This window comes from Numida meleagris, chromosome 4, assembly GCF_002078875.1.
Source record: "Numida meleagris isolate 19003 breed g44 Domestic line chromosome 4, NumMel1.0, whole genome shotgun sequence".
NCBI lineage: Eukaryota > Metazoa > Chordata > Aves > Galliformes > Numididae > Numida > Numida meleagris.
The window spans coordinates 51,472,812-51,495,790 of record NC_034412.1 but is presented as its reverse complement, the minus strand read 5'-3'; the positions used below and the strand labels follow the sequence as shown (position 1 = coordinate 51,495,790).

Below are 22,979 nucleotides of genomic sequence, written 5' to 3'. Positions count from 1 at the left end.
GGCAACCGCCGGCGCAGCGCTTACCCCCTCCCGCTTCCTCGAGCTTCCGGTTCCGCCCCCCCTCACCGTGTGGCCGCTCTAGCCCGCCGGCGCCGCCGCTCTATGGTAGGCGAGAAGATGGCGGCGGCGGTGCGGCAAGAGCTGGCGCAGCTGATGAACTCTAGCGGCTCCCACAAGGACTTGGCGGGAAAGTGAGTTCTGGCGGCGGTCTCCCTTCGGTGGGGCGGGGTGGGTGGGGGCGGCGGATAGTGCCGGGCTCTGAGGGGGCTCTGGGTGGCTGTGGCCCAAGGGTCACACTTCTGAAGCGTTAATTTTAATAAAAAAAAGGAGAAAATAAGAAGGATTGGTCTCATGATTTTGCTACTTATCGCTTATTTTTAATTTCTGGGGAAGGCCTTGGGACCGCCGTATCGTCCCTGGCGGCCCTGGCCCCTGGGTGGTGACGGGCCCTGTGTCCCTGTGCTTCTGCTGTGGGGACCCTGAAACCTTCCTTAACGCTTTTCTTCTTTAACTTACACACCTAGTTTTGATATTGCATCTTAAGCTGCTCACAATGCAGTGTGTCACAGCGGTTTTTCTCCCTCCCTCGAGGGCAGCGTCTGATGCTGATGGAACTGGAATTCCTCAAGTCCCAGTTCTTAGTCTTCTGGAGGAATGTCTTTGCTTTTAGAGTTTCTCGTTCAAAAAAAAAAGCAATGAACATGATCATGTTCAGTCTGTCTTTTGAGTGGAACATTTCAAAAGGTTTTTATTCCGCTTTGGTGCTTTGCACCCTGAGATTATGGCCCCTGGTTGTCTTGGGTCTCTCGTACAAAGCACTAAAACTGGAATAGCGTATGGGGAACAGCTGATTGCTCAGTCTGGAGAAGGCTCAGGGGAGATTTTCTCTGTCTCTACGACTCCCTGGAGGAGGTTGTAGCGAGGTGGGGGTTGGCCTCTTCTTTCAGCTAACAGCAATAGGACAAGAGGTAATGGCCTTAAGTTCCATTGGGAAGGTTCAGGTTGCATATTGGGAAACATTTATTCTCCAAAAGAGTGGTGAGGCACTGGCACGGGCTGCCCAGTGTAGTGGTGGAGTCACTGTCCCTGGAGGTGTTCAAGAACCATGGAGTTGTGGCACTGAGGGACATGGTTAGCGGGGATGGGTTGGGGTTGGACTCGGTGGTCTTAAGAGGACTTTTCCAGCCTTAATGATTCTTTGATTATTGTTTTCACTGAATGTGACAGCTTGAACCTTTCTCTAAATTAAGCTGTCCTCATCTACAGAGGATGTAGTTTTATTACTTTTTCTCTGGCACCTCTGTATGATAAAAGAGAACTGCCCTATCACGGAATATTGTTATTTTTAAACCTCAATTGCACAAACAGTACAGGATAACAAAACGAGCTGTTATCTGATAGTCTAGTCCTGATATTTAAAAAGAGACAGATACCCATTTTAGGTGAGTGTTCCAGGCACTTCAGCACAAACATGCTGGAAAACTTCCACCTCAAAGACAGAAGAAAATAGAAGCAGAAGGAGAGCTCTGAGATGGTAAATAAACAAAGAAGCAGGAATGGTGACTGAAAATGCTATCTCACAGATGTAGATATATTTATTTTTTTCTCTTGTGGACAGATATCGTCAAATATTGGAAAAAGCGATTCAGCTGTCAGGTGCACAACAACTTGAAGCTTTGAAAGCTTTTGTAGAAGCAAGTAAGTGCATTTGATGTAATTTATTGCATACTGAGTGAAAGCCAGAGATCCGTGAGATTACACGTTTGTCGTGTCTACAAGAAGCTATGTAAATATATGATATTTTTGATCCTGTTGGAACTTAAACAAGACCGAGAGAGAAACCATATGCAGGATATTCAAAAGCTACGGGAAAATGGGTTTGGTGGATTTTATAAGTTAATTTAACTTTCTAGCTTGTCAGTGTGACAGCATCTGAGAGTAATATCATAAAGTACTCGGTTGAATGCTTAAATTAATACTGGATCCTTAGTAGTCTTTAAACTAATAATCCCCATCTTTCTCAGTCTCTGCTTAGTTTGGAAAATGACCAGAAAGAAATGATTAGGTGTTTTTTGTATTGTGTTGTACATTTGGCCAATTGAATAGGTCAAATTGAAATTATATCTCTTGTATTTTTAGTAGAATTAATGAAATTTAGCCTAATGGTTTATTTTGTCCAAGGTGTTTTAGCAACCGAGAACAATGATTCAGAATAAAGCATCTTTATAAACTATAAACTAAAGTGAGAAATACTTCATTATTTGTCAGGTGTTAGAACTCTAGTGACCTCTAGTGTAAACAATTTCTGAGGGAATAAAATTAATCTTTAGAAAAAGTAACGTGCCGTGACTGACATACAGATTTTTAAACATTTGGATTACTTAAATTTAATATAAAAGTAAATGATTGATTGGCTAGGGATCACTTACACTGAAGGTGCTGACAAACATTGCATCCATCTTGTGCTTTTCTTCCATGTGTCTCTGAACTAGTGGTGAACGAGAATGTCAGCCTAGTGATATCACGTCAGCTGCTGACAGATTTCTGCACCCATCTTCCAAGTCTTCCTGACAGCACGGCCAAAGAAATATACCACTTCACCCTGGAAAAGATACAACCTAGAGTCATTTCATTTGAGGAGCAGGTGAGAGATCAGTGACAAAAGGTTTTGGTCTGCAGGTGGTGGTTTTTTTTTTTTAATTTACCTCTGACTATTTTTCAGAAGTACTGGTCAAAATGGACATTCCTACTTTGAGCCAATTATGCAGTACTATTCACATGAAAGAAGCTGAATGCAGGGAGCATTTAGAACCATGGAAACAATACTGACTTAGTCTCTTCATCAGGATGCTGGGCGTGTTGTTCCCCTGCTGCCTGAAAATGGCTTCTTAAAATGAAACAATGCATGAGCAACCGGAGGCACTCTTCTGAGATGAACTGGGGCTCACTGTATTGCATTTACCCAGCAGAGGGAACAGGCAGGTGATCAGGTGATTTAAGGAGAGAATCATTTTGCCAAGTAGCTGTTCTTTAATTAAAAAAAGAAAAAAATCCCTGTGTGGATATGTATGCTTATGTATATATTTCTTGATATATATTTAAGCTAAAATCGTTTACTGGGGGGGGGGGGAAATAATGAAATTCCAATTCTGCAGTTACTCACTGAATGTACTGCTTTGTTTTGAATTTGGTTGATTTTCTTCAGTGATTATTCACTGCTGTTTGAGAATACTTAAAGAAGTATGTGACAAGCCTACAGGATCTAGTACTAGAGAAGAAAAGGCAGTTTCTGTCATAATTTATATTTATGTCTGTTTACCTTTTGTCTTTTTTAAGCAGCTTTCACTCTAAATCCAAACTGAACACGCTTACCCATATGTTACAATGATTATGCACAAATTAAGTCCTTAACGCCAGATGATTTCTTTTTCTAACCACACTTTTTCGTACAACACCCAGACCGTACCACTGATATTTTACCTTCTGGCAGCAGTTCTGCAAAGTCTATGTTTCAGAATTAAGACCTAGTCATAGTTCAGCTCATTTGTATCTCAGAGGCTTGGTATGAGGTATGACTGCAAGAAAGGGCTTGTGAATCTTGGTGTTGTGGTTCTCAGAAACATTGTTTCATCTTTTAAAAGGTTTCATAATGGGTCACTGCTTATCATTCCCTGAAGACCAGCTCCTTTTTATCTAGCTGCAAGCCTATTAGGAAATACTTCAAATTGCTCGTATTTAAAAGCTCCATCTTAAGACTAGACAGAGGATTTAAAACCTTCATGGGGGAAGAAGTGTGTGTGTGCAGGTTGCTCTATCTGTGAAGATGTTGTATCACTTGAGGGCTAGTGGGGTTAGTGGACAAGAAGAGTAAGGTGAATACTTAGAACAGGAAACCATTCAACTTTTATGATGTTTCCTATTGACTTTATTATTGCCTAGGTTGCTTCAATAAGGCAACATCTTGCATCCATCTATGAGAAAGAAGAAGACTGGAGAAATGCAGCACAAGTATTGGTGGGGATCCCTTTGGAAACAGGGCAAAAGTAAGTAATGTGCTAGACACTGTTCTGCAGTGTGTAATACACTTGCTCCTTCCTTAGTTAAGTGGACCAGAGAGTGGGAAGTTTCTGGGTGCATGTTAGCTAGACTGTGCAAGTACAATTTGGTGACTGTTCCTTACAGAAAACATTCTAGTCTTGTCTAAACACTGCTCTGGAAATTTTCCCACTATTTATTAATCAAATTTATTGACAATGTTTCTGAAAATTCTTCCAGGCGTTGGCTTTTACAGTTCAAAATCAAGACGTAGTTTGAAATTTGATGTTAGTTTTCTGTTGTTGTTTGTTGAAGCGTAAAACCCTTGCTGTTATTTTTCCAGGGCTTTCCTTTTTAATCTCTTTTCTCAATGTGTATGTAGGAGTTGCTGAATGGGCTTTGCCCATTTAGCTCCTATTTGTTTCACTGCAAGCTCCTAAGTGTCTCCTTGTTTATAGCAAATGTTCAACCCATTAGAAACCTGTTTCTGCTTGTGTTCGTAGGAGCCAGTTTTAAATTTTGCTTTATCTCAGTTTTTTTGATATAGTTAAAAAGAAAGCAGGGTAAAACAAAAGCTGCCGTGTGCTTAAGCATCAGGATGTTTAGAACAGGAAATAGCAAAGGCAGTAGTGGAGCATCTCTGACCTCCTGTTTATCTGTTTCTTTACAGGCAGTACAACGTAGATTATAAACTGGAGACCTACCTGAAAATTGCCAGGCTGTATCTGGAGGATGATGACCCAGTTCAAGCAGAAGCTTACATTAATCGAGCTTCCCTGCTTCAGAATGAATCAACAAATGAACAGCTACAAATCCATTATAAGGTGATCTCACTTGGATTTCCTCTTTCTGAAGGGAAATGCTTCCACAATTAGATGGTTTTCATACAGCGCCACCAAAACTTTCGTAACGCTGAAAGAGACAAAGGAAGAGCTTTTAAATGGTCTTGGGAACTTGAGAGCCGCATCTTAGCAATAATTAGGCAGCTAATTCCTTAGAATTTGGAGAGAAACGTGCTAAGGTTCCTTATATGCCAGCTTTACTGGCTCAAAATAACCAAATTTTACTTAAAATATTGTCCCCTATCTTTGTATATCTAAAAGGAAAAAAAAAACATGTCCAGTATTAGAGACTGTTAGAGTTTTTTTTTTTACCAGCCGCAGTTAAATACCAAATACCATCCATGAATGTTATCTTAAGTCCAGAGCAGTAAATTAATTGACCTTTTTGCTTATTGTTTGATTTCCTGTACATATAGTTTTTACACTAATTTATAAAGTTTTTGAAGTTTTAGAAGAAGAAATAGCAGATGCTGATTGAGAGCTTTTGAGAGAAAAGCAAACATTTGAAAAATAAAAATTACTAAGTGCTAGTTGTTGATGTCACTAACAAAAGGGCAGCTTAATCACAGTACAATATTCCACTTGCTGTTTCTTGCATTTAGACAAATGCAGTGTTTAACGTGAATATTGCTGGGAAAGGCCCTTTCAATCATCTGTCATGCCACTTCAGCCTGATTTTTACAAGCCAAGCTGATTATTTGGTGTTGCAGATTTGCTGAGGATGCAGTAAAGAAATGTTTATCGGAGCTCCCAGTTGATCATGTGGGAATTAATGCACACCTGTACTATGCAGCCATCCCTTCTTGTTTCCCTTTACCCAGACATTTTCTTCCTAGGTTTGTTATGCTCGAGTTCTTGATTACAGAAGAAAGTTCATCGAGGCTGCCCAAAGATACAATGAGCTGTCCTATAAGAGCATAGTTCATGAAAGTGAGCGACTGGAGGCACTGAAGCATGCTTTGCATTGTACTATTCTGGCATCAGCAGGTAAAATACAATACGTTTTTGTGTAAGAGACCCAACAGGCGTATTCCTGAAGCAAATCAACTTGTACATTATACTGGGGGAAGGACCTGAGGAATCCAGAATTGTGAACAGTGTCAATAATCTGTTGGCATAGTGTTAATTCAGAGCTGGAGTACTTGTTTATTTGCCAGTGATGAGGGACCGTGTAAAGATTCAAAATAAAGTTAGTGCTTTGGAACTGAATGCAACTGAGTTCTCTCTGGTAGACCTTTGTTAATTGCATGTATTAGAAAGAGAGAGATCTTTGTTGATTATCTGTCAATACTCCACTATTTGGTGGCAATTTATGGGGATTCTTCTTGGCTCCCTAGGACAGCAGCGTTCTCGCATGCTTGCTACGCTTTTCAAGGATGAGAGATGCCAGCAGCTTGCAGCCTATGGGATCTTGGAGAAAATGTATCTTGACAGAATTATACGTGGAAACCAACTGCAAGAGTTTGCAGCTATGCTAATGCCTCACCAGAAAGCAACTACAGCTGATGGTATGTATTTCTCTAAAGCCTTATAGTGCTGCTTGTTCATCCAGGTGTGCCCTTTGCAGTCCCTAAGGGAACAGAAAAGAGCATAGCATTATTCATGTGATTATTTAAGGTTATTTCCCAGAATGCTAAATAAAAGGTTTGAAGCTACCTGTATTAAAAAAAAATTCACTGCAGGAAGTCTTTTTGTTCACTTTCTTTTTTTTTTTTTGTGGCATTACGCTGATGCCATGCAACAAGATGCGCCTGTACTTTCTGTGTGTATAACATTTAGAAAAAAACACTTTACATCTGTTCTACAATATAAACCAAATATTTCATTTATATTTATGAGTTGTTGTCTCATTCAACCCATAAGGTTCCAGTATCCTGGACAGAGCTGTTATTGAACACAATTTACTGTCTGCAAGCAAACTTTACAACAATATTACCTTTGAAGAGCTTGGAGCATTACTAGAGATCCCTGCAGCTAAGGTAACAGCTTTCTACACCTTTTGTTTTAAAAAAAAAATAATAAAAAGCAGCAGAGATGTAACAAGAATAGCTCTAGTAAATATTAGGACAATCAGTCAACTGATAGGAAATTATTAAATATTCAGTACTGGACACATGACAGAAGTTAAATATTTAGCACATTTTATGAGAAGGAAAAATACACAGTATAGAATGGACAATAGCATATTTTGATGCCACAGAATATGTCGGTGCATGATTAGACGTTTTTGGTAGGGTTCTGCCTCTGTCCCCATGTAGATGAAAAACGTATAAGGTCTATCAAACCTATTTTTGTTTTTCATTTCTTTCAGAATTGATCAGATACCTAAAATCGTTCTCTCTCCCTTATTTTAGGCAGAGAAGATAGCTTCTCAGATGATAACTGAGGGGCGCATGAATGGATTCATTGATCAGATTGACGGAATTGTTCATTTTGAGAGTAAGTAGGGATTTAATTTTTTTTTTTAATTTAAATTCTTTTGTGCCATTCAGAATTGTCTTTTTGAGTTGCTGTCTAGCAATGCAAGCAAATTATTTACAACTGCTGTCCATAATGATTTTTGCTGTATGCTGCTGTGGCCAGGAGGTGGCAGTTTTCCATAGCAGAGAATCATAGTATGTCTTGAGTTGGAAGGGACCTCAAGGATCAAATTCCAACCCCACCACTACAGGCAGGGTTGTCAACTGCTAGATCAAGTACTTGATCAGGTTGCCAAGGGCCCCATCCAGCCTGGCCTTGAAAGACTCCAAGGATGGAGCATCCGCAGCCTCTCTGGGCAGCTTGTTCCAGTACCTCACCACCCTCTTAGTTAAAAACTTCTCTGACATCTAATATAAATTTCCCCTCCTTTAGTTAAATCATTCCCCCTTGTCCTATCACTATCTACTCATTTAAAAAGTTGATTTATCTCCTGTTTATAAACTCCTTTTAAATATTGGAAGGCTGTAATGAGATCTTCCTTTAGCCTTCTCTTCTCCAGACTGAACAAGCCCAGCTTCTTCAGCCTGTCTTCACAAGAGAGGTGCTCCAGCCCATCTTCGTGTCCCTCGTCTGGACCCTCTCCAACAGCTCCACATCTTTCCTGTATTGGGGCCCCCAGACCTGGATGCAGTAATCCAGCTGGGGCCTCATGAGGGCAGAGTAGAGAGGAACAATCCTCTCCCTCGCCCTGCTGGCCGCCCCTCTTCTAGTGCAGCCCAAGATACCATTGGCCTTCTGGCCTGCAAGCGCACTGTTGGCTCGTGTTAAGTTTTTCATTATCTCCCTCTACCAAGGAAGATAAGGTTGTGGTGGGGGACTACGTCAAAGGCCTTCATCAACTGCCCTTCCTTTGCCCACTGATGGTGTCACTCAATCTTAGAAGGCTAGTAGATTTGTCAGGCGTGACCTTTCCTTGTGAAGCCACGCTGACTGTCACAGATCACCTGCTTATTCCTCGCGTGCATTAACACGTCTTCCAGGAGGATCTGTTCCGTGATCTTCCCAGACACAGAGCTCACTGAGCTGTAGTTCCCCAGGTCTTCCTTCTTCCCTTTCTTATAAGTGGGAGTGATGTTTCCTTTTTTCCAGTCTCTTGAGACTTCACCTGCCAGCCATGACTTCTTAAATATGATGGAGAGCAGCTCAGCAACCACATCAGCCAGCTCCCTTAGGATCATGGGATGTGTGTCATCTGGCTCGAGGGACTTGTACACATTTAGTCTTACAAGGTGGTCTTGAACTTGCTCTGCCCTTACAGTGGGTTGGAATTTGCTCCCCCAGTTCCCACCAAGAGGTTCAGGGATGTGGGGTTCAGTGTTGTGAGAAATATGAGAAGCCTGACTACCAGTTAAGACTTAGGCAGAGAACTCATTAAGTACCTCAGCCTTCTCCATATCTGCTGTAGACAGTTCTCTTTCCTCATTTATCAGAGGAGGTAGCAGTCTTCACGTCTGTGTGTTGCACATTCTCTTATCCATAGCAAAGTGTGAATTTATTCTCTCAGTCTCCTCGTAGGAATAGGTTTATCAGGATTTTCTATGCTCACTTTTTTGCAAGGCAGGAGTTAGGCTTGTAAGAGACAGTCAAAATCATTGTAACTTTTGAACACAGAATTGAGTATAACCTGCCGCACAAGGCAGGTGAGAGCAGTGCCAAAGGTGAAACTTGCATTTAAACAATGACAGAGGATTGCCAAGACTATACTTTGTTTTCTGTGGTTTCCTTTTGCAGCTCGTGAAGCTTTGCCAACTTGGGATAAGCAGATACAGTCCCTGTGTTTCCAGGTGAACAACCTGCTGGAGAAGATAAGTCAGACAGCCCCAGAATGGACAGCCCAGGCAATGGAGGCTCAGATGGCTCAGTGACTGCACAGCCACGGTCTTCTGCGCTGGAGGGAAGGAAGCTGAGCAGGACTGTTAGCTGAATGAATAACCCACCTTTGTGTCCACACCTTTCGCTTTCACTCTGCCTTAGGACACATTAGGCGATACTATGTTTGTTGTGAGAGTTCCCCTGTTCTCTGAGCATAGGATGATGATGTTGCTGCCTCTGCATTGTGCTTTGCTGTCCTGAAAGCTGTGGTTTCTGCATAGAAGAAGCTGCCATGTCTGAACAAGCTTGGGTTTTGGTTTATTTAATATTATTTGGTTTTTCACTGTATTGCTGTAGCTTTGTAGCCCATTGCTTCCTGAGGTGTTTATCCCACTGTGAAAAATGGAAGTGCCATGTTTCTTCTACTTGTAATTATTCCAATAAAAGCTGCAGTAAGCCACTTGTTTTAAATGTTGGAGGGACCTGTTTGCTTTTTTTTCCCTGAGGCAGCAATATGAAATAATTCAAGGTTTTAGAAATGTCTATTTCAGCCCTTGAAAATGTAAACTGAGGAAACAACTCCTTAGCTCCTCAATGCCCTGTTTCTCTGGATGAGAAGTGGAAGTCTTAAATCCTAACTAAAGAAAATATGTTCTACTGCATTGGTGCAGCAGCAGAAGAAAGGACTGTTCTACTGCATTGGTGCAGCAGGGCACAGAGCTATCTGTGGTATTCTGGGGATTAGAAGTGGGAAAATAGGTGGGGTAAGGACAATTCTTGTGGTAAATTATTTGAAGATAACCCAAACCAAATAGTAGAAAACAAGCGAACACTCTGTTTTCTTCTCTAGGTCAGCAGAAGTCGATTTTTCAGCAAAAGGTATCCCTAGTGTTTTTGAAACGAGCTGTAGCAGCAGCTTGAAAGGTAGGGATTCTGCATCGCAGAGTGGAAATCCTCATACAAAATGCTCAGAGCAAAGAATTATCAAAGAGTGATGTGCCTATGAATTATGTGATAGCTGCAAGCCAGTTGCTGCTGCAGAAACTTCTCTTACTACGCTTACTGAATCACAAAAAGCAAGACTCCGTGGTCTGGCTTTGAGAGCTTATAGTGATACAGTATAATAAGGTTATGTGAATCCTAACCTTTCTGCTCCATACAAGATTTCTGTCTCGAGCGCTTCAGCTGAAGTAGTCCAGCACATTTGCAGTGCCTGGGAGATTGTACCTGACCAGCATAGTCACTGGGCTCATAGTGTGGCAATATAGAACGCTTTAACCACTGTCTTAGAGCTGCTATACTTACAGGCCAAGGAATGTAGCTATGTAATAGCTCTTCTGACGTTACTTGGTAGTTGTGCACTCTTCACATCCAGATGGTCTGCTTAATGTACGAGTCCTACTGTGCAGTCTGCTAGCAAGGTTTTGACAGAGCTGTTATGACTATGGAGAGCCAAGACTTATGGAACATCTACTGATAAAATTATCTAGAGGTTAGGTTTTAGTCTGTGATGATATCATGGTTTTATGATTTTTGTTATCAGTATTCCACATCATAACATCACGTAAAGCACTGGGAGTTAAAGAGTTAATGCTCCAGTTCCGCAGACTGCCAATTTACTGGGTACCTGGTTCTCAGAAGAGAAGAACAACTACGTACCCCAGAGGACTTGGCATTCAGAGGGAGAGATAAAACTGCTCACAAGTCACGAGACTGTCTCTTTTTTGCTGCTCGTCTCACAGTGCGTGCTCCCTAACCATCCTCAGCTTTAGAGTAAGGCCTTCAGTTTTGGACACTCTCTCATTTTATTTGATTTGTTAGCCTCAATTCCAGTTATGTTGTATTATATTGTGTTATCTTGCATTCTGATATCATGCTTTGTAATTAACTTTCCTCCTCGTTGCCGCTGTTCCGTTTTTAGGCCCATCTCCCAACCCTTCCCCCTTTTCCCGGGGCCTGGGTCTGTGGGTCCCCTGTCCCATTAGTCACAAAACTGAGCTAAACCAGCCCATAAGCGGTTAACACCCCCCCTCCCCTTTTTTTTTTTTTTTTTTTCTTCTGGCTGGTAAGCCTGCTGTCCACCTGTCACAGACACAGATAGATCTAGAGATAACTCCATGACAGATGACGATGTTCCGGTTTCCATGTGAATTGCACTAAGGAGCTCCTTTTTGCTTTTCAGTTAGGTAATAATTCTTTCTATGAGTTTCTGGTCTGCATTCATCCTCATTTTTTTGTCTCAAAATCCAGAGAGTAACGATACGTTGCAGTCAAAAGTTTTGGCAAAATCTGCAACTGTAATGCCTTGATTTTTCTTCTGCATTCTTTGGCATATTTACTGATGGAGCATCCTGCATTGTCCTCCAAAGCATAAGATATATTTAAATAACATATTAGCTACAGGAAATGGGCTGAGTACTTCAATAGATGGCAGTAGAAGACAAGCTGACCAAGAATGAATCCTGACTGTACAATATGCATCCTTGCTGCACTCCTTTCTCCTAGACAACAGCATCAAAATTTAAAGCTGACTTAGGCTAATCATTGGATAAAGGTAACCTGGAGATAAAATCATTTAAGGTATCACTTTAAAAACATTCCCAATTATTCTGAAGTCTATTACAGTAGAAAAAAACATTTATGTAGACAGTGTAAGACAGGTACTCATTCAGAGTGTCAGCAGAAAAAGGTGCTCTTAAAAATTCGTGATTAGGCTTTTGATCAGCTTAGTAAAGTGCAGGGACTTATTTTAAGCCCAAGATGTGAACTACTGTGTTGTGTTGTATGTCCACTTCCTTAACTACACGCATAGTTACAGCTTGAAATTTTCAGCATAACCCCAGTTAACAACTACTCTGGTGAGGATCAGATGTCACTGCCTCATTGCTCTAAAGTGGTTCACTGTTTGCATAGCTTATCCACAAAGATTGCTTATGTTTGTGTTTTACTCCATTTATGCTCTTGTTGGCCCTTCAGTACTCTAGTGACCCATGCAACATATGTTTTTTATGGACTTGGGGTTAACTTAAATGCACAAGCTATTGTCTGTTGAATCCTGCAAGGAGAATGATTTGGGCTTTTGCAATAACAGTAATTTAGCCTTCTTGCAACAAAACATTTTTTTGCCAAGATTTCACTCATTTCACTGTTCCCCTCTGGGAGAAAACGCAATTTCAGGAACATCTGAATTTAAAAGGAACAGTTGTACAGAGACACTATTTCCAAAACAAAGATAAACACAGAGGACTTGCTTGGCACTGGAACTGATAGAAAAGATAGTAACTGGAAAAATTTGTATTTGCTAATAGTAAATATATAACTTTCTTCTAAAAGAGTAACGCTGTGATATGAGTATTCACAAAATGTTAATAGACTTGACTAGTCTTTTTCCATTTAAGATGTTGGTGTTTAAACTTTGAATCTGCAGAGGCTTTTGTGCTCGCTTCTCTCCATTCTGTTGTGAGTGACATTCAGTCATTTGTTTAGCTTCATACCTTGGATCTTTTCCAAATCATAAGCCATTTACAGAAGCAAAGCAGAGCTGGGGGACAGGTCCACTAGAGCACGGGATCAGAGATCCCTAGCAAGCCAGCACAGGCACTGAGAGCAGCACCGGCTGCAGTCATGATTCTGTCTGGACTAGCTGTGCCCCCTCCCCTGTCTCTGTGGCCCGGTCTTGTGCCTGCACTGCGCACACTCTAGTTGCTCAAGCTTCTAGTCTGAGCCAAACCTCATCGCCAGTTCTACACTGTACGATGCAAGTGTAGCCCATGGTAATTATTTTACTGTCATTATGTTCGTGCAGGAAGGCCTCTCTGGGGAAAATGAAGATTGTCCTTGAAAAGGTTCTGCCTGTGAGCACAGGCAGCTCAGCTTGCAAAATGTAGTTCAGTTTGCTGTAAAGTGCCCTCATAATGAAGTGCACTGCAGGTTACCAGCCTGAAATTTCAGGGCAAACGTGCAACAAGAAAGGGAGCTAACAAGGCTTCAGGATGTCAAGGTTAGGTTGACAGCACATCTGTACTTTCCCGGTTTCAAAGCAGCGAGTACTTGCTATCGAATCAGATTCCTTGATACAGGAAAGAACATAGAAGGTGCTTACTAAACAAATCATTACATGCATCTAGATTTTTAAGGAGAGGTGGCTTACTTCGAGGCATCTTTCTATCACTACTGAATGAGAAGCAATCATTTGCATTTAGACCCAGCTCCAAATTTATTCTTTCCTATGCAATCGTTCTTGCACATCATAGTCAACTGCTTTGGAAAAGCAAGATCAAATGAATGACATAAATGGGTGTCCATTTTTAAGAAAAGAAGAGAGAGTATTTTGATCACCTATTTTCAAGTGAAATTATTTCTGACTGTTGAAAGTAGTACTAGCTGAGAATTTTGTCTCAGTTACAGAACTGTGAATATTGTCACTGGTGCCTCTGGTGTTGGCTTTTGCTTGTTTTACAGATGCGTTTTTTCTGCAAAGGAAGCCACACTGACTTCTGCCCACAGCTGTTCTCTTGAGAGGACACATTCTGCAAGGTAGGACTGGCTTGCCATGCTTATAAGTGCCAGTTTAGGACACTTGCTGATAAGAGAGAAAATAACTTGAAAGAACCATGACAGAAGGTGTTCAAAACTAGTTTGTCAAATATCTTCTCTCCCAGTGTGCCAGGAGTGACTAATAGAAAGCAAGAGATAGATGCATGCACTGAAACATATTTGACAGGATGGCCAGGTGAACAGCTCTAGCTTGAAAGCAGAAATCATCTCTGATGATCAAATAACAGCATCTAAACAGAGGCAGTGGGCTCATAGGGATCAGCAATCTGCACTGCTGACCGAGGTATCTTTCCTACTTTAGCCACAGCCAAAACCAGCAGCTCCCCTCTAGATGGAGAGCTCAGCACACATAACAGCTGCATAATCCTCAGGATTTTCTGGAGAAATATAAGCACATTGCTAGTTTTATATTATGGTTAAACTGTGTTCGTCCTTTGCAATCACAGAAGAAAAAAATACTATCAGCCTCCAAGCTTTTTAGATTTCTGAGCCTTTATGTACATTCAGAACGTGCTACAGAGCATACCTCCCACACATATAGGTGATGCTGCCTTCACCTTCTTCAGCTGGTGTATCTTTAGGTGCCAGAGGAAATCTGCTCTCCACTAGATGAAAGAGGCAAAAGGACAAGAATGACTATCAGGGAGCAGGTATTCCCACTGAGCTTTGTAGATTGATTAAAGGTAATATATAACGTGCTTTCCAAGTGTGGTTTGTGACTGTACTTGGAGTTCCTAATGTCTTGCTGGTTTTAAGTTGTTCAGCAAAAGCTTAGTATGCTTAATCATGCAGATCTGGTAGAAACAACTTCTAAAAAGACTCCTCAAAATGATGCAAAATACACTTGAGGAGGACAAGACTTGTGCAAATCACTTTCTTTGTATGTTTTTAGAAAGCTTAGAGATCTCTTCTAGCACAAGACATTTTCTTTAAGTAATTACATTTTTATTCTTCTCAGTAATTGGGACTCAAATCTTCACTGCATAAAGCGCTTCATAAGAAAAAGAAACTAAGCTTACTGGATTAAAGAGACTAGATAGACTAGAGACTAGATGTCAGCCTTAATTGATTCTTAACAGCCATTCAACATCCACATAATCATCACAGTAACCATTTCTCAAAATGCTTCCAAAATGCAGCTTTTCTTGATGAGTAGACTGTAGAAAATAACCTAGGTAACTAAACCAATACCAGCCTTCTCTACATTGCTCTCTTTATAAAATTTCTATGGCCTGAGAAACTAGTAGCTATTTCTGTCACACTTGCAGAAAATACTCTTTAGATGAAAAAGTAAGCATATTCAGACAGTTTACAATTTCACTACTCACCACTATTTTATTTAGCTTCTCTTCAAGAATTCTGAGGCATCCAACAAATAAAAATCAACATAAAAACATCAAAAAAAGTTTGACTGCATAGTAGAACGGTATTTTTATGTGTTATATGCTAATAAATATATTAATAAATCAGGAGCTTTTATACTTATACATTTCCCTCTCATGTCCTACTAAGTATTAATCTAGATTAAGTCATTATTAGTAACTTGTACAATTTATAACAAGACTGTTTTTGTCAGCTGTTCAATCAAAAAAACTTAAACAGTGCTTTACTGTTTGAAAAAGCTGGTGCTTTTTTTCAATCTTTATCAGATATTAAAACATAACAAATTACTACTTACCTCTTCCAATCCTAGGAGACTGTAATATAACCTAAAAAGCCTTATTTTAGGTAAATTATTATTATTTTACTTATTCAGTACTTGCAGCTGTAGCAGAAACGCTCAGTCACAGTCTGAAGCAGTGCTTGAGCACCTGGTGGGAAGGCAGAGCCAACCCAGGGAGCTCAGGTGCATGTAATGCACCTGAGTGACTAGAAGGGGTGGAGTCAGGATCTACCCCTTCCCAGACCTCATTTAAGGGTTGGCAGGGAGAAGGTGAGGGTATTTTGCTGGTGATATCTACCAACTGGAGGCCTTCTGAAGGTAGGCAGATTCCCCCCATTTTTTTCTGTGTTTACAGCTGTTGTATCTGAGTTTGTCCTTATTTGCTGCAGCTGAAGACTTTGCGACCCTGCTCTTATTGTTGTACTTTCCATTGTATTGTAGTGTTACAGTATCTTTTTGTGCACAGATTTTAAACTAATTAAGACAGTCTTATCTTTCCTTGCTAGGGGGAAAGCTGAGTTCTTGGCTTTTCTAGTTACTCCCGTGGCAATTTCAGCTTCTGTTTTCCAGGAAGAAATAGGTTGCCAGTATATTTATTATGGGCTACTCAAGAAGTAGTACTTCCTTTTTTTTTTTTGTTTGCTACTCTACTATCAGCTGAGTAATTAATAAAGTATCTTATCGTGTAGAGCAAGTGGAAAGTTCCTGGGGAGTGATTGAAGGAGGGGTTTGGTCTGGATATCTTATAGTTAGCTTTCAAGTGCTATGATCATCATTTCAATTTCTATATGTTTAAGGGTACGTACACACTTCCATTTTTTGTTTGCCAGAGACTTCAGAGAATGATATCTGAGTATGTGATATTTCTGGATTCTAGTCACTGCAATGCTGCTGTAATTTTGCTTTTGAAACAGTTACTGCAGCTCCACACTTGAGCTCTATAAAAGCACAGTCTAATTAGTTGCAGTAACTGCTACTGAATGTTTTAAAAAGCTAGTCAGTATGAAGACCATTCTCCAGCATGCTCTTTGTAGCTTGGCTCTGTATACAGACAGCTACAAAACTACAGTGAAATGGTAAGGTATGGTATTCTGTAACTATATCACTTGTTAATGATGCACTGTTAGTTATCTTCCTCTGCTCTGAGGAGTGGGGAATCATCACTCTGTAGGTCCTACTCTTGACCTTGTCATTGCTGGGCGTTGCATATTGTGTTTCCCTTTAGCCACTAGCATCACCTGCAGCAATGTGACTACTCGTTCTGTGAATTTATGCATGCATTATCTGGAAAGAGGATTGTGGTTATATGCTTCTGCTTTACAGTGACTGATTAAAAGCAGCAAAGATAGAAGAGCATTTGAAGTTTTTTTGATTTTAAAATATCACAGTCTCTGTGAAATGTCTTGTCACTTAAATGTTCTTTAAGCCTGCAGCGCATGTTCTTCTGTCATCTGACTTTTGAAGGTAAAAGACATCTTAAGATAACATGTTGCTCCCCAGGTGAATGCCTCTTGCAAACTGCATGTATATGTTGAATAATCACAGGCTTAAAATGAGATTTAGAAAAATTGTGGAACAAAAATAGAAAAGGTGGTGCTTCTCTGTTCTCACCTGTGTTACACTATTCTATTCACAACCATGTTAGATATGTTAGACAGAAATATGGTGTGATATAGTTTTAAGCTTTAAATGAAGGCAAGTGCAGAAGAACAGATGAGCAACATTCGATAGTATATTGTGGTAGGAGGCCAGGTGCTGAAACAGGATTCAAAATCTTGTGCATAATCTTCCAAATCTTGTGGTTCAGAGCTTTTGTGTTTTTCAAAGAATGAATGAACATAAAAGGGTATGGATATAGAATAAAGAACTGCAAAACGTAATCTTTTGCTGAAGATTTTATACAAACTTTAAAAAAAAAAAGCTAAGTATAAAACCAAAGCTGTGGTTGGATGTTACACATGTCCTTCTGTTTAAAGCAGTGATAAGAGGTGGAGATAAAAATCTAGGCCCACCCTTGTAACCTCCGTTATGGACTGCTGTTTAATGGCTTTGACCTATAGGGTTTTGTGAAGGAGCAAATTCAGGACATGCACCTAGCCAGTAAAGCTGGTGTAAAAAACAGCTGGCGTGCCCTGGCAAATACATTTGTGCTGTAGGGGTAACTGAGCACCCAAGGTGGGATCAGATGACTTTGTGCTGATCTACACAAATGGTGCTATAGCTTCTGCTGCATAGTCCCTTATCTAGTCAGTGCTTTATTTGAGTGTGGCAGGCATGTTCTTTAGCTGAAATTTGCTTTCAGATGGTAAATCTGTGTTTCTCTTCTTTGGGGGATGCACAGAGAGACAGAGGGAAATTGATCACTGGACCAGGAGCTCATTTTAGTTTAGAGCTCATCGATAGGCTTGCTAGCCTGTCAGTAGTCCCAGAGAAGACAGGTGAGAAGTCAAACAAGACTCATTCAATAACGAATTATGGGATGGGAATATGTTAGTATAAGTCAATATGACTTAAAGGAAAATAGATGCTGGCAAATGAACTGTGTGTTGTTTCTTCAGTAGGAGCAGTATGATTGGAGAAAATAATTGTGCAGGTGTAATACATCTGGGAGGGGAGGTGCTCACTTCACAGGAGGTTGTGATTTGCAGGTGTTAATGGTTCAGAGCTGAAAAGATGAGTTAGTCAAGTGATCTCATTCTAGCTGTTGATAAAAGAATTGTTATCTGCTGTTAGAAACAGCCACAACTCAGCATTTCTATCTATAGCCTGCAAGTAAACAATAAGTTGGTGGATGTTACATTATGGTGAGGATAGGCTGGTAGGTAAAGCAGTCTGGGTGGAGGGGAGTAATTAATGCAAAACAGACCTTAACATGGATGTGTGTGCAATGTTGTATATAGGTATACAAGTGTGTCATTACTTTTTAGCTTGCACATTGATACTGGAAAGCCATTGAGAAAATAAGCCTGGTGTATTGCTATACATTTTAAATGGGTTATTAAGGAATTGGGGCAATGCAACAAAACATGGTTAGATAGATTTAAAAAAAGGGAAATGCCTTTTAGGGAGGACCTGAGGAACCTATGCTCTTGAGGTTTTTTCAAAAGAGGTTCCTGGAGTGGCTGCTTTATGATATGCTTTCTTCAGTGGAAGAGTTGTTAAATCAGGGTGGGAGATGCAATAATAAATGACGTGGAGCTGAAAACATGCAATGGCAATTAGAAAATATGGTGGCAGTTCTGAAGAGCAGTGATGAAACTCTGAAACTATTAAGGGAAAAGGGTACATTTTCCCCGTTTTCCTGAAATCTGACTTGGCTGCCTTGCTGAAAAGTGTTTGTCAGTGAATGCTGAATGAGTTCAGTCTGTAACTGAAGGTGAAATAGAAGAGTCTGATCCACAGAGGTGACCTGATGTTCAGTTCAGGCAGTAAACTTTCTGATACTGTGAAGTGATTTGAAGGTGAAAAGATTTGTAATAGTTACCTGGCCCTGCATAGCAGCCCTGCTATAGGTTTTAATTCTCTCTTTATTCTGATGCTTTGCATAGATGCTGTCTTTAGTGACCGTGCTTGCTAGCAGCAGGAAGACGGCTTCATTCAGAGACATGAGTGTTTCTTTAACTGAGATACTTTAATTGCTGTGTTGGTTTCTGATGACTAATTTTCCCTGAAATGTCCCACTAGGAGACAGCTATCAGCCAACTGCTACCTGTTCCTGAGGGTCTAAAGCAATTAGGGTGGTTAAAGCCTTCACGTGTGCTCTGCTAAGCCGGCTATTTTTCTTCCCACACTTGCAGGCTTGGCAAGTGTTTTCTTCCTTTGTAAACACATGGTAATTGCTTCTGGTGGTGATGAGCATTGATTATGGTATTAACTTGCATAAATTCTCTTACTGTAATACAAATGGCAAGCTCTTTTTCATCAGTACACTATCACTTCTGAAGCTGCCTGGGACTAGTGGAGTAAGTCCTTGTGTTTCCCCCAGAGTGGGAGATCTTCCTTCTGGTAGAGGAAGAAACATCCTCCTGCTGTACTTGCCTGGCTCTTAAAGTTTCTGTAAGTTAGGCACAGTACATAGGTAGGGAGTTCTTTTCCTCACGTTAAAAGGATTTCAAAAGCCAAGCATTGGTTTGTCTCACAGCAAAAACAAAACTATTCTGCAGCAGGTGCACAAGCTTTCTGTTAGTACCTCTGGATCTTATGCAGGTGATCAGTCTGGTTGTTCTTTTGCTCTGAGTATGGGTACTTAATGTGATACGGAGTCAATGTTCAGTGAATTTAACACAAGCTGTAACTACCCTCTGAGCTGTTATTACAGGCTCTTATTAAAGAAGAGCTGAAGAGTGAGCTTCATGTTCTGCCTGGTATCTATTTTTTGGACTAATTCTTTGAAATCTTTCTAAAGTGGACAGGTGATTAAAGGAATAAATTATGAGAATAAAGTTGTCAGTCTTCATGTGGAAGACCAGGTGGTACAGAGCCAGACTTCCATGGTGAAGTGGCTGTTTCTGCTCTTGGGAGTGACCAGTTTCATAAGCGTAGCTCAGCTTTGCAGGCAGACGGCTCTTAACTTGTGGCCAATAGGAAACTGCTACCATCTGTGGGGCACGTGTGTTCCCCGGTAGCAGGCATGGAGCTATAAGGATGCTCTAAATGGAGTGCTAGAAGTGTCAGGTGCAACTCAGCCTTTGTTACTGGGGGATAGTCCTGAGAAGGAGAGAGCCCTGCTCGAGTTTAGCAGAGCTGTAGTAGTGAAAACTGGTGCTTCTTGTGAAGGGGCTGTATTTCAGCACAGCTTCCACAGAAAGATGCCTAATTCTGAGTGAGGAATTTCTCAAAGAAATGTGTCACACAAAACGTGTAGCAGAAGCTTCTTAGGAAACTAAGCACAACTCTCCTGTTGGATTAAGTAGTAATACAAATGTATACAGTGCAATGGCATTTTTACTGGTACCTAAATGTTCTCTGATCTGCATCCCATTAAAAAGTTACTTTTTAAGCTGGTTAGTTATTTCAGTGCGTGCCTTATGGAATTGTGCAGTATTGTTTTCATGCTTGTGATAAAAAGTTGTTCTTTACTGCTGTGCACGGGATATGTTTTATTCATGTTTTCCACTCTGTTTGTTTTTATTTCCTGGAAATGGTTGCTTTGCATGGTGACCCAGAGAACTACCTGAACTCTAAACTGCAGCTCTGTAACTGTGAAGGTGAAATAATTGGGTACTTTTCCTTAAAGAGCAGCCAGGTCCCACTGTGGAAGTTTCCACTGCAGAGGGATGGCCATGACTGTGGGATGTGGTGAGCACTGCTTACACCATGGGGCTGCTGTGGGAAGCAGAATGAGGCAGGAAACCGCTGCCCCTCACTGCAAGGCACCTTCTTGGTGTTTTTTCACCTTATTAGACAGTTACTTGGCAGAATGAGGACTTGTTTCAAGCTTATGTTCACCGGATGTTTCTGTGCAGTGTACCGTAGACACATGTAAACTATTTTGCAAGGAGAAGTAGGACAAAATAGCACTGAATTCTAAGCTGTTGCACTTAGTTCAGCCCAGTTAAGGCTAGCTTTTGTATCATTGTACTGTGGCATAATTAGTCTGTGTATGGCTTACAGTGGCTTTAATTGCTTTGAAATATGAGCTGCCTTCTCCTAGAGTAGTTATGGCCTTATGGCAGTCAACTAGTTAAGGGCTGAATCAGGACTGCATAGGGGCTTCTAAAAGCAGCAAGAACAGCACCCAGCACAAGGAAAAGTGCTTCAGAATAAATGAAAATTTCTCTCGAAAACATTGTTTATCTACTTTTTGAACTGCCGTCAGACTTTCACCTTGCTGCATTCCTTTCTGCCAGCAGCAGTTTGTGAGACTTACAGGAGCTGAATGTATTTCCCCTTGGAGACTGTAGGAATCAGCTTCTAGGGTACGCTTTTCTCCAGGCCACCCTTACATTCAACTTGTTAGTGTTTAAAAAATACAGTATGATTTCTTTTACCACAAAACCTGAGTGCTATAGCAATTTAACACCACTGAATTCTCAGTCTCTTGCCACTTAATCACGTAGGTAATTATTGTTCTCTGCTGCTGGTCCCTTTTGCTGTTCCTCTTCTTCACTGAAACACTTGGAGCTCCTAGGGACGCTGTCATTCACATTGGTGCTAGCTTGTTTTCTGTGTTCACACAGGGAGGGATCATCTTGCTGAGCACAAGACCTTCCAGGCTAATGCATTAGGGAGCCTTGGGAAGTTGCTGATGAGCTGAGACTACAAAAAAACCTTTCAGAAACATAATAAAGAGCTTTTCTTTAAAGCCTAATTTCTCTATCGACCATCTTCCTGGTGCTTTGTGAAAATGTTTATATAGTATGTTAGCCAGTCATTTATTTCTGTTACATGGAAAATGCAATACAGGAATCTCTAGCAGTGGAGGGAGAACTGTTGAATTATGCTGGTCCCTGGTGGCACCTTCTGGGCTTAAAATTTCTCCGAGGAAGACTTAAGAGGAGGCTCAGCGTGAATATTTTGTTCCAATACCTGGAGGCAGGAGTTAGTCTTGGCTCTTCTACTGGCTCCTCTTCAGAAAAGAATAAGCAGCAATGTACTTCTCAGATTTGTTTAGACAAGAAAAAAAAGAACACAGCTGAGATTTATGTACAAGTTCAGGATCCCTTAGGGGTTTGAATTTTTCAGGCTCACTACCTTTGAGATAACTTGGAAGGAGTGGCTGGAAGCTGTGATGAGGGGCTACATGAAGCGCTTGCATGTCCAGGCATATAGACCTCATCCCAATTCTCAGAGGGAAAATACAGCTTTGTCTGAAGCCCCTTAATGCATTGGTCTTGCACAAGAGAGGACATGGACCCAGGTCCTGCTGTTCTACTTGACAAATGTGGGAAGATAATGTTGACCCACCTCAATTAGGGTGGAGTTCTCTGCTTTCCAGGGAGGCCAACTGAAAATGTGTTGTTGCAGACCATCTTTGTACAGGACACACTGCGGTTAGGGAACAAGACACAATATTACCTCTTGCACTGTAAGGAGAGCTAGTCATCCAGTTTTCTGCAGCTAAGAGGCACCAGAGGGTTGTTCATTTCCTAGGGCGTGTGAGATATTTCATACCCAAGCAAGCACCACTCTTCTCCCTCCTCTCTGGAGGGAGACAATGTTGTGGGTTTCGCGTGCTTCCACCACTACAGCCCATTTGGTGGACAGAATGGATGGTGTTCATAGCACTATCCCCCATTGCCACAGCGGCTTCAGCTGTGTGCTCCCAAGGGTTAATAGTTCCTCTGAGAATTAGTCATGCTCCACATTTGGGGATGATATTCAGATCACCCCCAACTGGTTACACTCTTCTGTGGATTTCCCACATGAGTTACAAGTGTGATCACATGAATGGAAGACATGCTTGTGTTGGTGGTAACAGAATTACTGTAATGTGGTGTTTAGTGCTGACTCTTCACTACAAGAAAAAGAAACTAGCTTATGCATGTCAAAATAGAGTTAATGGGACAAAGTTATATTTCTTCTCTTGTCTCAGAGTATGTTTCTGCATATGAATCGTTTTCTGGGTCTGTTCTAGTCATTCTTTTTTA

At 41.0% G+C, this 22,979-nt stretch overlaps 1 protein-coding gene across 1 annotated transcript; it reads left to right on the top strand.

Moving 5' to 3' along the window:
* Window positions 36–9,641, top strand: COPS4 (COP9 signalosome subunit 4). The gene is made up of 10 exons (XM_021396913.1): window positions 36–191; window positions 1,619–1,698; window positions 2,493–2,644; window positions 3,940–4,043; window positions 4,706–4,859; window positions 5,714–5,864; window positions 6,215–6,385; window positions 6,741–6,856; window positions 7,232–7,316; window positions 9,090–9,641. Exons 1-10 carry the CDS (start codon window positions 103–105, stop codon window positions 9,221–9,223), a joined length of 1,236 nt encoding a protein of 411 aa, XP_021252588.1. The 5' UTR covers window positions 36–102; the 3' UTR covers window positions 9,224–9,641.

Coding starts and splice junctions, on each gene's coding strand:
- COPS4 (XM_021396913.1), top strand. CDS start 103: ATGGTAGGCGAGAAGATGGCGGCGGCGGTGCGGCAAGAGCTGGCGCAG. Junction 6,386..6,740: donor GAAAGCAACTACAGCTGATG/GTATGTATTTCT, acceptor TCAACCCATAAG/GTTCCAGTATCCTGGACAGA. Junction 7,317..9,089: donor CGGAATTGTTCATTTTGAGA/GTAAGTAGGGAT, acceptor TTCCTTTTGCAG/CTCGTGAAGCTTTGCCAACT.